The sequence below is a fragment of the Endocarpon pusillum genome (genome assembly GCF_000464535.1).
Source record: "Endocarpon pusillum Z07020 unplaced genomic scaffold scaffold4400, whole genome shotgun sequence".
NCBI classification, from domain to species: Eukaryota; Fungi; Ascomycota; class Eurotiomycetes; order Verrucariales; family Verrucariaceae; genus Endocarpon; species Endocarpon pusillum.
Window position 1 is genome coordinate 35,604 of NW_006916432.1, and position 16,098 is coordinate 51,701.

The following is a 16,098-nucleotide window of genomic DNA, read 5'->3' on the forward strand; positions in this document are numbered from 1 at the left end:
AGAGAGCCCACTACAAATAGAAATGAAGGCAACGAGGGTGCTGCAAAGTCTGGCTCGCCAGCAAAATGCCCCTCGCGCTTACAGCACAGTCCACGATCTCCCTCGTAGTGGCAGCACGGGGCTCTCTCAACCTCCACCTCCAGCACCTCAAGTAGGGGACCCCTCTACCGCATTTCAACGTGCTACCACAGCAAGCGGGCCCCGCAATGACTGGACCAAAGAAGAGATCGCCCACATCCACCAGACACCTCTGATGCAACTTGCCTTTGCAGCCGGCACCTTGCACCGCCGCTTCCACGAACCCGGCCGCGTCCAGCTCTGTACCCTCATGAACATCAAGACCGGAGGCTGCAGCGAGGATTGCTCATACTGTGCACAGTCGTCGAGGTATAATACAGGCTTGAAGGCTACGAAACTGTCGACTGTTGATTCTGTGTTGGAAGCTGCGAGGATTGCGAAGGGTAATGGCAGTAATCGCTTCTGCATGGGCGCCGCATGGCGCGACATGCGAGGCAGAAAGTCAGGGCTCAAGAACATCGTTCAGATGGTCAAAGGAGTCAGGGAGATGGGTATGGAAGCTTGCGTTACCCTTGGGATGCTCAACAAGGAGCAAGCCCTGGAATTGAAAGAGGCGGGGTTAACGGCCTACAACCACAATCTAGACACCAGCCGAGAACACTATCCTAATGTTATCACCACAAGAAGCTACGATGAGAGACTTGAGACGATTGAGAATGTACGACAGGCCGGCATTCATGTCTGCAGCGGAGGGATACTAGGGCTTGGAGAGACACCGCAAACAGACCATGTCGGATTGATCCATACACTTGCTACACTGCCATCGCACCCTGAGTCGTTTCCGGTCAATCGATTGGTGGCCATACCGAACACGCCGATGTATGGCAGTGAGCCTGTCAAGCTCGAAGACCTCGTCCGATGTATCGCAACAGCAAGATTGGTCATGCCGAAGACCATCGTCAGATTGGCAGCTGGACGAGTCGGGATGCCGGAAAGTGAGCAGATGCTGTGCTTCATGGCGGGTGCCAATGCGATCTTCACAGGTGAGAAGATGCTGACCACGCCGTGCAATGGCTGGGATGAGGATAAGGCGATGTTTGAGAGGTGGGGGCTTCAGCCCATGCATACACAGGCGAGTGAGGTACCGTCTGAGAAGGTGTTTGAGGCGAGGAGCTTCAATGAGATGAAGGAGAAAGGTGAGAATGCTCCGGTCATGGCTTGAGATTAGAGGGGTTTCAATGAGCACAAGTTCACCTTGGCTTGTGCTGTCGAATGCCGTAAAATCTGCTTCTACCTCCCCCCTCCCAAACAGCAAAATCACCTACAGTCTCTTTCACCACTTCTGTAAGCCCACAATAAGAGATCCCGAGAGCAACTGTCCACCTTGATGGAGCTGCAGGTACACTTCAGGGTTAACTAGCGTAATTATGAACGCGCACCAATGCATCTGACCTTCTCGCACTTAACCTGAGAAGCATTTTGCCTAATCAAAAATCATGCAAGCCAAAGCTCCAGCCGGAATTCCTGGAAATCATCTCCAGTCACAGTTCTGCGTAGTCAAAGCCGCAGGCTTATTCATCTTGCCACTTACCAAAGGAAAACAGTTGTAAATCTAATTCGATGACATTTATAAGCTACTATGATTCTTTATGAAGTATGAAAAGAATAAAGAAGGTGGGCGGAGAGGAGGTCTGAGCTTAACAGAGGAATCCGTTAATCATCGAAAGAAAATTAGAGTACATTCGCGATATTTGAGTTATGCTCTACTCTTGATTTACATATTTAATGATTAAGTAGAGGGTAGGTAAAGCGGTTAGTAATCATTTTACAGTTGTGACTGTTGTGCCTTCTCAAGCAGCTTTACAATAGTCTTATGTCCGTTCCCTACAGCCCAGGACAGCGGCGTCCTACCTTGGGGGTCTTTTGAGTCCACGTCTACCTTCCCGGTCTTAAGCAACAGCTTCACAACTGTCTCATGTCCATACGCTGCAGCCCGTGACAGCGGCGTCCGACTGTCACAGTCTTTTGAGTCCACGTCTACCTTCCCGGTCTTAAGCAACAGCTTCACAACCGTCTCATATCCGTTCTCTGCAGCCAGTGACAGCGGCGTCTGACCCTCAAAGTCTTTTGAGTCCACGTCTACCTTCCCGGTCTTAAGCAACAGCTTCACAACTGTCTCATGTCCATACGCTGCAGCCCGTGACAGCGGCGTCCGACTGTCACAGTCTTTTGAGTCCACGTCTACCTTCCCGGTCTTAAGCAACAGCTTCACAACTGTCTCATGTCCATACGCTGCAGCCCGTGACAGCGGCGTCCGACTGTCACAGTCTTTTGAGTCCACGTCTACCTTCCCGGTCTTAAGCAACAGCTTCACAACTGTCTCATGTCCATACGCTGCAGCCCGTGACAGCGGCGTCCGACTGTCACAGTCTTTTGAGTCCACGTCTACCTTCCCGGTCTTAAGCAACAGCTTCACAACTGTCTCATGTCCATACGCTGCAGCCCGTGACAGCGGCGTCCGACTGTCACAGTCTTTTGAGTCCACGTCTACCTTCCCAGTCTTAAGCAACAGCTTCACAACCGTCTCATATCCGTTCTCTGCAGCACATAATAGTGGCGTGTGACCCAATTTAGAACTTTTTGAGTCCACGTCTACCTTCCCCGTCTCAAGTAATAGCTTCACAATCATCTCATGTCCGTTCTCTGCAGCCCAGGACAGTGGCGTCTGATCCAACTCAGAATCTTTCGAGTCCACGTCCACCTTCTCAGTCTCGAGCAGCAGTTTTACTATAGCTTCAAGCCCAAGATATGATGCTATAGTAAGGCAGCTTTCAGAGTCAGGGATCCAAATTTTACAGATAGCGGACCAGGTCTTATATTGTCTTGATCCTGGCTCACAAAGCATTCGTGCTAATGCTGCTATTGGCTCCTTGCTCCGTATACCCGCCTTACGAAAGTGAGTAACCCAATTTCGGGCAGAGTAATCGAGCAAGACTCGAAGTGGAGTCTTAAAAAAATCTGAAGTAAGATACCAAATACATCTTTCGGCAAGTATTCTGTTTGACCCCTCTAGTTGCAGTGAATGCTTCCATTCAAGTGGATTATGCTGGGAGTTAAGGCGAGAAGGGCTCTTCAACGATGCTAAGGAATCATCCCGAACCAAAAACTCTTTCGCAGTTTGGTGAAGTAAGTAGATTTTCGCATCTACAATAACCACGAAGAGGCCGCAAAGGTCTCTAAGAGTGCCTCGGAACCTTTCTTCTGGTTCTATTTCCTGCATAACGTCGTCGTATGATCCATGAGTTTCCTCGATTGCCATTATCACCGACATCTCGTCCAAAGACAGCGGCCTTGTTGCAGCAACAACAATATGCAAGAGTCTCCTGGCTTTTTCGGTATCCGAACTTCTGTCCAAGATTCTGTTGTAAGCATCATCGACGGTTTGAGGTATTTGGCGTACTGCTTTACGGACGTTCCCTTTGGTAAAACCCGAGATGTTCTCGATCACATCTAAGGTAAGATCAACCCAGAGATAGGTCCGGTTGGGCGCAAGTGTGAGCTGATCTTGCAGAAACGTACGCTCGTCCGGCTCTAGACACCTTTTTGTACAGATATCCCCGACCCTCCTTTGGATTACGAGGTCTATCTCTCGTGAAATCTTCTCAACTTCGACCTCGTCCTCACCACTTAGGTGAATGGTAGGCAGGTGGCTCTCTAAATCCCGGAATTCACGCCGTATATGGTCGTATGGCCTGCTGGTTAACAAAATCTTTAGGCTGAACTTATTTGAATCGGCGATGTAGAGCTTTCTCACGGCCTTGATGAGCTGAGACCGATCGCTCTCCTGACACTCGTCTAAGGCATCTAGGATGCAGACGACCTCTCCAGCGTTCTGATCAGCTGCAACACTGATAAGCGTACTCCATAAATCGTGAAACGACTGAGTGAATTTATCGCCATCGGTGTCAAATCTGTCAAGTATTGAGTCTTGCAAAAGATGCGGTTTTGCCAGAAAAATCTGTCGTAATATGGCACAGACAGCATTGGTAATGCTCTTTTGCTCTGTGAAATCATCCTTAAAAAAGAAGTAACAAGTAGTCCTTTGGCTTGTGTTCGGGAGGATGTGATCTACCAGATACTTTGCTAAAACCGTCTTCCCGCTGCCTGGATCCGCCGTCACATAGAGGAGGCTAGACCTTTTGTTTTTCTTCCAGTTTTGGAAAAGATGATGATTGGTGAACCATTCACATGTACCCGGCACACGGTCACGGTTCCTTTCTTTGTGATCTTTGTAGCGACAGGTGTAAAGCATCTTGAGGAACTTTTTCGCCTTATCGTCCCGGGTTGACAATGTTTGCCGGGTCCTGTCCTTCTCTTGCGCGTTTTGGAGCTCCTCAACAGCGTACGGCAAACGATTAAGCGTATCCTCTAGTGCTGAATTGCCAGTCAGAATTCGCGTTTCATTACTAGCTGTACTAACCACTCTTTTCTCTAATGATCTCATCGACGGTACATGATCTCGCCACTTCAGCCGTAGGTATCACCGATAGGACTTCCTTTGCATACGCTGCTGCCGCTCCCGCTGCATATGCCTGCCATCTCTTGTTTTTGTGCGAGTCGGCGTAGTCGCATATGCCTCTGATAACAAGGCATGGGAAGCTGTTCATCAGGCCCGCTGCCTCCATCTCGAAGCAGAGGACGCCACCGAGCTGCGAGCTAACTTTATCCCTTTCGGTGGCATCTCTCATAACTTGATTTCCTGATGCTATTGTGCCGTAGTGGACCAAAATATCTTGAGTACGTTGCTGCCGATCCACAACGCACGCTCTGCTGCATTGTTCACATGTATCTCCTCCCTCATGATTGTAGTCTGCTTCATATAATATATCAGGTCCAGCTTTTTCACGTGCGAAGATGGGTAGGCTGTTAAGTTTACAGATATATTCCGGAAGTATACTTTTTCCTCTTGAATACTTAGCCCGCAGCTTTGCGACCGAGCTAAGTAGAATTGTTGGCGGAGTGTTAAGAAAACCAGTCCGCTCGAATCCACTTGGTGTAGCCTTTCCAGAATCGTATTGCACGACTCCCCCATGCATCATATGTGGCTTGCTGACCACTACATCTCCAAGCCGTATATCTGCCTCCACACTTGGAACGCCTCCTCCAATGCCTACCATCAGACCGAATCGGATTGACTTGAAGGCCGACTTCATCTGGACGGCGACCGCCGCGGCTGAGTTCGTTCCCGGTTGACCCTCCGGCAGACAAGCGATAACAACGTTATGTTCGCCGATGCGGCCGAGTGTGTATATATTGGTGTCATTGGCGTCGTGATCGAAGTCATCGTGTTCTTCGTCGAGCATCTCTTCCGCGGCGGCGAGTTCGATGTAGAGGGCGCATACCCATGCTACAGTGTAGTCTTCGCGACGAGGTCGACTTTGTTTTGCCATCTAGGCAATATTCGCAGGAGATCTGAGATCTTTTCGAGGAAGATTAGCCTGATTACTGGAGAAGCGATGCGTCACGACTATGCTCTGCGATAAGTAGCATCTTCCCCCAGCGGGACTGCTTGCTCAGCCTCACTGTGTAGAGATGGCGGGTTGCTCTTGCAGCTTCGCTCGGGCCGACAAAAAGTCCGGTCCAATCAGGTGGGGCTAACTGTAAGTGGGTAAGGCACCGGCAACGATTCTCCAATACAAAATAACACAAACGCGATCTACTAGCTAAGATTTTATAACTCAGAAGTCAGCCAGTTACGAGGTTTCCTAGTATATAACTACTAAATAATATGCATTGAACAGGAGGCTAATACGTATTCTGAGAGTTCAAGACAGATTGTCAGGAGCAGCAGCGGTGGCAGCAATTCTCGATACAACGCCAAGGTTTTACAGCACTTTTGCAACGCACAGTACTTAGTCAATGGGTTACTACTACTAGGCTAAAAATCTATGGGGGCCTTCCAGCTTGCACATAATCATTGTTTTCTCTACTGATAATCAGCTGAACCGCGGTCATATCACAGTAGATGAAAAGCTAGACTTCTGAAAGTGCTCAAGGGGCAGCTTGATGTCACATGAGTGTTATGGACAGACCAAATAAGGGCAAACCGATGGCATATGTGACTTTTACCCAGAACGCTAATGCCATGAGGACTTTGAAAGATGCGTCCTTTATGACCACCCAGCATGATAGATAACCAAACAAGGTGCTTTCTACAGTATTATCGTACATGTTTGCTAATTTGTTGCTGCTCAGGAATTCACATTCCAAAGCGTACTCAGTCCTACTATTTGCGCAAAGTGCGTCTGGCTTGGCGTCTTTCTCTTTCCTACCGTTCTACACAGTTCAATCACATTGATGGTAGTTGGTGCCCTTCTTGTCAATACATGCCTCAATATGAGGCACTTACTTTTCTTCGGTCTCTTTTCTCTGCTACCGGTACCAGTATTATGCTATTACGACTTTGGAGGTCCTGAAAAGAGCATTGTGGTCCCGCAGCATCCCGTTCCTCGGCCACGACAACTTCCCACAAATACCACTTTCAGGGGGCCCTCATTGATTACATCTTCGAATACACTTGGCTATACAACCTTATACACCGGCGCATATCGTGGACTTTTCGCGTTTGAGCCTCTGGTGGTCTCCTGCACTCCATGCGGGTCTTCAACCCTGCCATCATCTTCTGGCACATGCACCCCCTTCTCGTACGAAGGCGTCTTTCGCAGTAGCCAGCTCAATAGCCGTTCCTCAACCATAAATTGTTTCCCTGCTAGCTACGGTGGTGCATTCTCAACAAATTCGACGAGTACGACGATCCCGTGCTGTTCATCCTCATCAAACGTGTGTCGGTCCTCCTCGACCTCCTCTGTGTCTACGACGTATAGTGGGGTATTTAGGCCTACGAGCACAGATGGGTCTTCGTCATCGAATTTCACTTCTGTCCAAACCGTAACGTCCAGTTCTTCTGGTGCCGCGCCTGCCTCGTCTCCTTCAGATACCTTGGCAACATTGACTGCCTCCGGTTCCTCTGGGCCTACCACTAGTTTCTCGCAGAATACTATTATGTCTAGTGGTATTTCAGGATCCTCCGGCCAATTGAATACGGCTCAGTCAACTACAATTTCGGGCACAAGCACTTCCTCAGTGATCCCTGGAATATCTTCAAGCACCTCGCTGTCTTCGATCAGATCATTCATCACACCTCCTCCAAACCCTGAGACGCTTACTGGTAACGTGCTGGTGGCTTGTGGACGGGCCACAGGGTCAGGCGAAGTGTCGGGGAGCGGTACAGTATACGTTGGGGGTTATTTTCCTGTCGTGTCTTCTGGAGTGGTCAGTGGATCCTATGGAATAGTTAATGGCTGCGGCACCCTCCAGGGAGAAGGTGTCTTCACGGGATCCGCAGTCTATGGTAAAGGATGCGGTAAGGGCAGTGGCGTTGGGGAATTAAACGGTAGCGGTACGGTGTATATCGCAGGAATACCGGTTGTGACCTCGGGATCAGTGAGCGCTTCTCAACCTTACAGCTTCGAGGGATGCGGAACATTTTCTGGGAGTGGCTACTTTGAGACGTTCCCAAATACTACCTCAGGTGATAGCGCTATCTCGAGTCTTACCACTACTGAACTGTCCTCCAGCGCAGGCTCGCCAGCATCAGTATCTGCGTCAACATCTTCTACAACATCCACATCAATACCCTCTACTATCACCCCAGCGCCATCTTTCGTCACTCCGTCTAACGCCCTCGTCGTGGGGGAGGGAAGGGGGACTGGATATGGATTGCTCGAAGGCGAAGGTGGGCTCTTCATCATGTCGTCCGTAATTGAATGCTAACCAGAGACATTTAGGCACCGTTTATATAGCCGGCGGCCTGATTGGCATATCTTCAAGTGGTACTGTATCAGGAGGTGGCATAGTGACGGCGAGTCACCTTCAGATCCTATGATAGTCAAAACGCTCAACTAATACCTGAATCAACAGGGAAGAGGGACAATTCACGCCCAGGAAGGAGATTTCACTGGCACAGGTGCGGGGAAAACATGTTCGATATCGTGAAGTGAAGCTAATGACTGCCAAAAGGAAGTGTGTTTGGGTGTGGTTATGCCGTCGGAACGTGAGAAAAAAGCTCATCCATCACAATTATATTCAGCGCTAACTATGATCGTGCTCAAGGGGCATCATCATTGGTAGCGGCACTGTCTGGGTGGCCGGAGGTTTGATACCGATTGTGACATCAGGATCCACATCTGGAGGTAAGTCTCATAGAAAATGTGTACTTGGAACCTGACTAACTCAATCGAAGTTGGAACTGTCAGTGGTTGTATGTTGATTCATTGATCGCCTTTTGCAGTAATTTACAGCTAACTTTATTGGGAGGTGGTACAATCTACGGCCAGGTTCGAAACCTCTAAATTCCTTGTGTCTAGCAAGAGTGACCAAATCTAGGGTACCTTTACCATGGACGTTCGCTCGCTGGTGTACCCATCGAGTACATCTGGCACTATGACGAGCACCATCTCAGTCATACCAATAAACGTAAGATTCCCCTTCCATACTCTCGAGATATCCTAACCGTGTCAGGGAACTTCTTCAACAGCCAGCAACCTCGGGAACGGCTCTTACGGCACAATAGTGGTTATAGCATCAGAAAAGTGCTTCCCAACAAGCTTGCCGCAAATCGGCGCGTTCGGCGCATTCGGCGCACTCAACCATACCAGCGGCGTCATTCCTACGCTCAAGGGAACATCACTACCAGCATTCAACCCCAGCCTGAACCCACTGAATTTCACCAATCCCTTCAACTCCACGAGTCCCTTCGGCTCTATGAACTCGACGAACTCAACTGAGTCGGAGAGTCCACAGTGTCATATATGTGATGGCGATGTGTCGATATGCTGTCCTCCGGGCGTCACCTGTGCTGGTGATGGATTCTGTCCGAAGCTGGCGGTGCTGAACGCTGGGTACTTCTTGGAGGGGAGGAATGTTACCGCCTGAGTGATTTGGTTGTTTTTAGGAAAAGGAAAGTGACTCGGTAATGGCGATTCGGTTGCGCTCTGGAGGGCGCTGCGGCGTTGTAAATCCTGGGCTGTAATGGAGGATCATTTCCTTAATTTTTTATTCTTTTTGGAATCAAAAATCGTTGTTGTTCGATAGGACATTGCGAGATGGTGATTGGTGCTGGAGTTTGGGGGGACGCCATGCTGTCAAAGCTGCACCACTGCTACCACACTCGTGAAAGAAAGTTCGGGAATTTGTTCTATCATTATTCCTTTTTAAAGAAATCAATCTCTCCACCGCCCCCAAAAATTTCTACTTATTAGACCTTCAATCTTTTCCTCGCTGGATGCGAAATAGTCCTTCCGTGCCCTCTTCTTGCGAGATCCTCGCAGTCCATCTTAGTCTTACTAAGTTAGACCAGAGTCTGTTTTCATTTTCGCAGAACATGTTTTATTATTCCTCCATGATTTCGTACATGTCCTCCAGATATATGAGGATGATACGAGGAGCTGGAGGACGCTGTGCATCTCACCATCATGTATCTTACTGAGCAAATGTAACTCTGGAGGACATTCAGCGTGGAGTCGAGGGGTGGCCTTATGGGTTAAACCAGATGAGCGCTTTTTACCCTCTCCGGAATCAGGAATCATGACCCCCGAACTCTGTGACTGTGGAAATAAATATGTATTCTCTGCTCGACTCTAGGGGCCACTATGGCCAGGCATACCCGTATTCTAGCGCCTCTCACGTACACAGACGTACTGGCTGTACTGGCTGTACCGTACAGAATACCCTTCATCGTACCTTACCATCTCTCTGTGCTACAAGCTCATCCTGACATCCAATCAAGCCACTGATGCCCTCTTCCTCCTCTTCGCCGTCCGCCCACCCTCAAGTTCTTCGCCAGCCAAAGCAACGGTCCTCTTACCCGCCTCCACAGGCCACTCCCTCCCCATTCCAAGATTGAGCGCAGAATCCGAAATCGGCCTCAGGACCTCAATCTTCCTCTTCGACGGCGTATCCAACACACTCCCACTTCCCTCACGCTCTTCGCCATCCTCATCCTGAGACTCCGCAATCTCCAGCTCGGGATCATCCTCATAGATGACCTGCTGCGACCTCTTCGTGCGTCTCTCGGCTCTCTCCTCGATTGGCGAGAAGACGCTTGGGCGCTCTGGAGAAGTCATGCCGCTTCGGTCGGATTGGAGGATAGAGGGCTTCCAGGTATTCCTGGGCGGAGATGATGGCGGTTGTGCAGGCGTGCTGAAGAGGCGTCGAAATGGATTGTTGAACAGGAGTCTTTTGAAGGTGGGGCCGGAATATGGCGGAGTGAGTGGCTCGAAGGGTGGTGGCGTATCACTGCGTTGTGTTGAGGCCGAACCCTTTCCACGGCTGGGTGGAGGTGTCATGAGGGATGAATCAGGTTCTGCTTTCATGACTTCGGGCTTCCATGGTGTTGCTGTCATGGTCCGGCGCCTGGTCGGGACTTCAACAACAATCTTGGGTCGCTTCGACGGTGTAGGAGAGTCATCCGTAGTGCATTTCCTCTTCTTGGTGGTAGGCTTCGTAGTTTTCAGATCCAGCTCGCCTTGTCGCCACCACAAGTCTTGTCGCCTCCTCTTCAAGTCCATCACCCAATCGTCACAGTCCATGGCCACATATGAATCAATCACATTTTCCCAGACACTTTCTGCCGGTTTGGTCCTGTTCACGAAGATGACCTTTCCTTTGCCATCCTTCCGGGCATGGATCTTCTTCGCGAATTCTCTAACCACTTTCTGCAGTCCATGGACTTTCAGCGAGGTGCCCATGATGATCAGAATTTCCGGCCCGCTACCCAGGTCGAATGGAACAAGTGGCGCTAGCAGCTGATTCGAAGGATGCTCCTCTCCATAAAGCACAATGTTGGGTCGCAAGGAGCCAACAGCGACGCCGCGCTTGCCTCTCTCTTGCCTGTCGCAACTCTTTCTGGCGCATACTGAACACTCCGGAGCCAGTCCATTCAGAAATCTTTCAGTCATCTCTTCGGTCCATGGACTTCTTTCCAGGCATAACGTGCACCGTAGGACCTCTAGATCTCCATGCAAAGGCACAACTTCGCATCCACCATCTGCATCGCTGTTTTGTGCTGCCTCAGGACGTGGCGCTTCCCATACTTTCTTCATAAACCTCTTCTTGGTGCCTTTGCCATGGCCTAAGTCCATGGACAAATTCTCCCGTCGTTCAAGTCCGTCTATGTTCTGCGTATAGCACCGCATTAATCTACCTCCATCCCGCAAAGTGCGTATGAATTTGTGAGTCGGACTTGTTTCCTTCACTTCGTCCCGAATCTTCTGTCGCAACGATGCAATGAAACGATAGAAGACTTCGGTGGTGTGGGCATTTTTCCAGACACTTGCGTCGAAGAGGTCTTGTCCTTTAAGTTTCGAGGTGGGAGAGACAGTTACTCGGCTGCTAGTAGTCGGCCTGGAGGAAGGGAAGTACTCCTCAGAGGAGTAGCGACTTCTGGACGGCGTAGAAGGCATCGAGGACATAGGAGTGGGTGTTTGTTCTGGTATGAGATTATAGAGACCGTCCTTAGAACGAAAGTCCTGCACATATTGTGAGCTCAACAAACTGCCGCTCGGAATTCAAGCCTTACAGGAATACCACAACTTGTGCTGATGCCGGCGCCAGTGATGAGTAGTATTTTGTGCGATTTGACCATGCGGTCGGCAATGTCTTGGAGGAGTCTGTCGTCCTGCGCGCCAATTTCTTGAAGAGGCATATTTGGGTATTTGAAGCTATGGATTACTGAAATGAGTGCCTCTTAAGCTGTAGGAGGACAGCATATATTGTTTAGAAAGCAAGAGCAAACTCCGCTGTGATGCTGCATTTATTGGCAGATTTCGAAGGGTAAGGTGCTCGATTATGTGCTTGTACAAGAATGGATCGCACTTGACAATAGGCGTGAATTTGTGTGGCCTTGGCTGCGTGGGGGGTCCAGCTCTGCAATTGAATTGTGCAGGTGAAAAGTGAGGAGGCTGGGAGAGTCACTGAATCATGCTATTGTTGTCAATTGATTGACGGTATTGGGGTGTTTGGAGTGTTTGTGCCTACATACTTGATGCAGTTTAGACGCAAACGCCTTGGCCTGCCAGCGTGATGGTTTCGCGCCAGGATGAATAAAGATCTTCCTGATCTTCCGCCCGGCTTCCCAATAAGAATACTCCATCCTCCGTCCTAATGTGAGACTTCAGATCACGCATTGACAAGGCGGATGGATTTCTTTCTCTCCGTTTGCAGCCTGAAAGCCTTGGAGTGCTCATCTCATCTCATCTCATCTCGGCAGAGACCTGAATGGAAGGTCTTTTCGCGGTCCTGTGCCTTCTCCTATCCTCCTTCTTTTCGCGCCTTCTCGCTTCTCAGCAAAGCCAGCTTCTTCCAAGCTTTGACCATGTTCCTCCCAGCTCTCCACGTATCTGGTTATTGAATCGCGCCAGTCAACGAGATCAGCCCTGTTCTTGCGCTTCATCATGCCCGCCACTTCTTCCCCGGGCCTCAGCTTCTCCACATGCGCCACTTCAATGTCCTCCAGCTTTGCCCACCCCAGATCATGATACAGTTGCAGCTCTTGACGTCGGCTGTACACCTGATCCAAGTTCTCCAAGCGACGGTCTTGGTCGTCTTCACATAGCTCTTCGTCAGACGATTCGGTACTCGACTCAGTGTCATCATTTTCTTCCATTTCTTCCATGACTTCATCTGTGGATGTTGTCGCGTCTCTACTCGGTTCAAATCGGTCGGAGCCGAGGACATCCGAATCATCAGTGTCTTCAGACATGCCGGATTCTGTCACATGGTCTGAATCTTCAGACACACACAGGGAACTAGATGCACTTGTATGAGATCTACGTCCTCTATGCGGTGCTAGCGTCTCGCCGAGAATACTCTCAACCTGGTCATAGGTGAGTAAGGTTCGTCGTCCTCGGTCTTTCTTACGATAATCATTGACGACGTTCAGTTGGTTCCTTTTCGCGAGCCCAAGCCAAAATTGAGAGCGATCATCTGGAAGACCCAATATACTGATAGCAGCAGCCACATCTTGTGCCTTGACGAGTGCCTTCGCCGTGTAAGCGCGGTCCCTTGTAGTGCGAATCCGTGATTCTGCACAAAAAATTGATGTCTGCGTTATCTTTCGTAGCTGATGGATAGCTATCTCATAGAGATCGGATATCGCTCCCTCAGTTATAGCTGGCACCTCATCTTCAGCTGCATAGCTAGTCCAGTTATTCTCCGTACGAGTAGGGTCAGAATTCATGAAGACTTGTTCCGTTAACGACAACCATGACGACAGCCTGAACATGCCTTTTGCAGGTATCGAGAATTCAGTCGACAGACTAGCATCAGATGAAATGCCGCCTTCAGTATGGTCGACCAATTCATCATATGCTTTGGCTTGGACATCATCAACTAGCCAGCGGCCCTGGTGCATCTGCTCTCCAATGGCATGGTCGTATCTATCTTGGTAGACGGTCAGAGCCTCCGCTGCCTCTTCCAGTAATGCTTCGCTCTCAATGCTTAGCTCTGCAGCAGCTGGTATATCAGCGTGGCTAATGTGATCAACTTCCGTTGAGTAAAGATGTCTGTACTTGTGCTCTTCCTCTAGTAGCCGTAGGTACTCGTAAACCTCCAATTCAGACTTTGATCCGATGATGGTCGCAATACCGCGTATGTCGGCCTTGGATCTCCTCGACAAAGCAAGGAAGAACCGCTCCTTCTCCAAACTCGACCAAGTAGTTGAGCCAAGCTGTGTAGATCCAAGATCATCTTTCACGAGGTCATGGTCGTTAAGACTGCTCTCGTTCAGGAGATTGAGGTATTGGTCGTTGTAATGGCTCTGAAGGCGGTTCCATCGCTCTTCTCTAGACTCGGTGCCATTCCTCTTTCTATGCGTGGCGAGATGTGCATTGTTCGAATGCTTGACCACCTTCAATGCTTCGGTGGAGCTAGGTGGGAATGCGGGCTTGACAAACTCATCTGCGCTTGATTCTTCTTCGCCGGCTTCTGCTGGATCTTCGTAGCTGGAGTCGGTGTCCATGGTTGGGCGAGTACGAAGCCGCGCACGACAAGCAGTCATGCGACAACGGTACCGCGGGCTCTACGCTTATGTTGATTGCTTCCAGCATATTGATTAGATGGTACTAGTCTGATATTGAGAAGATAACGGTAGTTCTGTGGTTGCTACTCACCCAGTATGGCCCTCTGCATTATGCTGCAGCCTGGAAAAAGAGAGTGGGCTCCTAGTTTGCTATGTTTGCAACCCCAATTGCCTCTTTCGGTACTGTACGGTGCTGTACTTTGCTGCCTCTCCTCTGTACATCTTTCTAGCTTACAGCCCGCTTCGCATCATCGCACCATGAAGCATGCTCAAAGCTCCTTTCTGGCTCCCGAGGACTTTAAGAACAGCCAGAGCACTGACAAGGGCTGCGGCAGCGCGGCGGCCACTTGCTACCACTCTTACCCATGCTATCCCTTCAGCGCCGCAGGAAGCAATTCGCCTGCGCCAGTATCAGGAGGAATGCATTCAATCAGTCCTCTCATACCTTGAGAAAGGTCACAAGCGCTTGGGCATATCTCTAGCAACTGGAAGCGGCAAGACGGTACGAGTCTCTGCCTCCAAGGAGACCTTGAAAAGCTACTGATACGACGAGCAGGTCATATTTACTCGACTCATTGATCGCGTGCAATCCCAGACAAGCAATGCTGATCAGACGCTCATCCTCGCTCATAGACGCGAGCTTGTCCAGCAAGCGGCGCGTCACTGTGAGAAGGCGTACCCTGAAAAGAGCATTGAAATAGAGATGGGCGAGACCCGAGCATCTGGCGCTGCAGACATTACGGTGGCGTCAGTTCGAAGTCTTGTCTCCGGGGATAGACTGTCCAAATTCGAGCCTTCGAGGTTCAAACTAGTCCTCGTCGACGAAGCACACCACATTGTTGCGCCTGGGTACATGCAAGTCCTGGAGCATTTTGGCCTCGAGATACCACGAGAGACAGGGCCTGCCCTGGTGGGCGTGTCTGCAACATTCTCAAGATTCGACGGCTTGCGCTTAGGAGCAGCCATCGATCATATCGTCTACCACAAGGACTATATCGACATGATCGGAGAGAAATGGCTTGCCGATGTCATGTTCACAACAGTCAAGTCACGAGCGAATCTCTCCAAGGTCAAGCTGTCAAATGATGGAGATTTCGCAACAGCACAGCTGGCGAAGGCGGTCAACACTCCGGAGAACAATGAGATCACCTTCAAAGCATGGCAAGCAGAAGCTGGTAGCCGCAAATCCACATTGGTCTTCTGTGTCGACCTAGACCATGTTTCCAATCTAACCTCAGTCTTTCGGCAACATGGCATTGATGCTCAGTACATCACTGGCTCCACAAAGAAGCGTATACGCGGAGAGCGACTCGATTCATTCAGAGAGCGCAAATTCCCTGTCCTGCTCAACTGCGGCGTATTCACCGAAGGCACCGATATACCCAACATCGACTGCGTTCTCCTTGCTAGACCAACAAAGTCTCGCAATCTTCTTGTGCAGATGATCGGACGTGGCATGCGTCTGCATCCTGGCAAAGATAATTGTCATGTTATTGACTTGGTCTCGTCCCTAGAAACAGGCATTGTGTCGGTGCCCACCCTCTTCGGCCTCGATCCATCCGAGATCGTAGAGAAAGCCACTCCAGCTCAAATGAAAGACCTCAAAATCCGTCGTCTCGAAGAGCAAGACTCTTTGAACCGAGGAACACCAAGCCCATCACCATGGTCATCTGCCTCAGCCGACATATCCGACTACCGCCTAACCATAACCCACTACGACACAGTCCAAGACCTAATCGACGACACTTCGGGCGAGCGACACATCCGTGCCCTCAGCGCTAACGCCTGGGTCCAAACCTCAGACACGAAATTCGCTCTCAGCGCCAGAAACGGCGTTCTAACCGTCGAACTCGACGCTGAATCCTCCTCCCCCTCCTCCTCTTCTTCTTCTACCACCAATAACGACAGAAAATTCCTCGTAATCTACAAATCCACCCTCCCCC

The 16,098-nt window shown here is 50.0% G+C and overlaps 5 protein-coding genes across 5 annotated transcripts; 2 read left to right on the forward strand and 3 right to left on the reverse strand.

Moving 5' to 3' along the window:
- Positions 1-22: 22 nt before the first annotated feature.
- On the forward strand, positions 23-1,240 carry EPUS_07349 (Biotin synthase; the record flags this gene model as incomplete). The annotated part of the gene is made up of 1 exon (XM_007805655.1): positions 23-1,240. One exon carries the CDS (start codon positions 23-25, stop codon positions 1,238-1,240), a length of 1,218 nt encoding a protein of 405 aa, XP_007803846.1.
- A 603-nt stretch (positions 1,241-1,843) lies between these two features.
- On the reverse strand, positions 1,844-5,468 carry EPUS_07350 (uncharacterized protein; the record flags this gene model as incomplete). The annotated part of the gene is made up of 2 exons (XM_007805656.1): positions 1,844-4,452; positions 4,499-5,468. The coding sequence occupies 2 exons, from the start codon at positions 5,466-5,468 to the stop codon at positions 1,844-1,846; spliced, it is 3,579 nt and encodes a 1,192-aa protein (XP_007803847.1).
- A 1,203-nt stretch (positions 5,469-6,671) lies between these two features.
- EPUS_07351 (uncharacterized protein) lies at positions 6,672-9,012 on the forward strand (the record flags this gene model as incomplete). The annotated part of the gene is made up of 10 exons (XM_007805657.1): positions 6,672-6,722; positions 6,792-6,858; positions 6,929-7,813; positions 7,866-7,933; positions 7,999-8,044; positions 8,098-8,131; positions 8,191-8,270; positions 8,321-8,338; positions 8,464-8,553; positions 8,615-9,012. 10 exons carry the CDS (start codon positions 6,672-6,674, stop codon positions 9,010-9,012), a joined length of 1,737 nt encoding a protein of 578 aa, XP_007803848.1.
- An 848-nt stretch (positions 9,013-9,860) lies between these two features.
- Positions 9,861-11,782, reverse strand: EPUS_07352 (uncharacterized protein; the record flags this gene model as incomplete). The annotated part of the gene is made up of 2 exons (XM_007805658.1): positions 9,861-11,606; positions 11,657-11,782. The coding sequence occupies 2 exons, from the start codon at positions 11,780-11,782 to the stop codon at positions 9,861-9,863; spliced, it is 1,872 nt and encodes a 623-aa protein (XP_007803849.1).
- A 552-nt stretch (positions 11,783-12,334) lies between these two features.
- On the reverse strand, positions 12,335-14,095 carry EPUS_07353 (uncharacterized protein; the record flags this gene model as incomplete). Its single annotated transcript, XM_007805659.1, has 1 exon — positions 12,335-14,095. The coding sequence occupies one exon, from the start codon at positions 14,093-14,095 to the stop codon at positions 12,335-12,337; it is 1,761 nt and encodes a 586-aa protein (XP_007803850.1).
- Between the last annotated feature and the right edge of the window lie 2,003 nt (positions 14,096-16,098).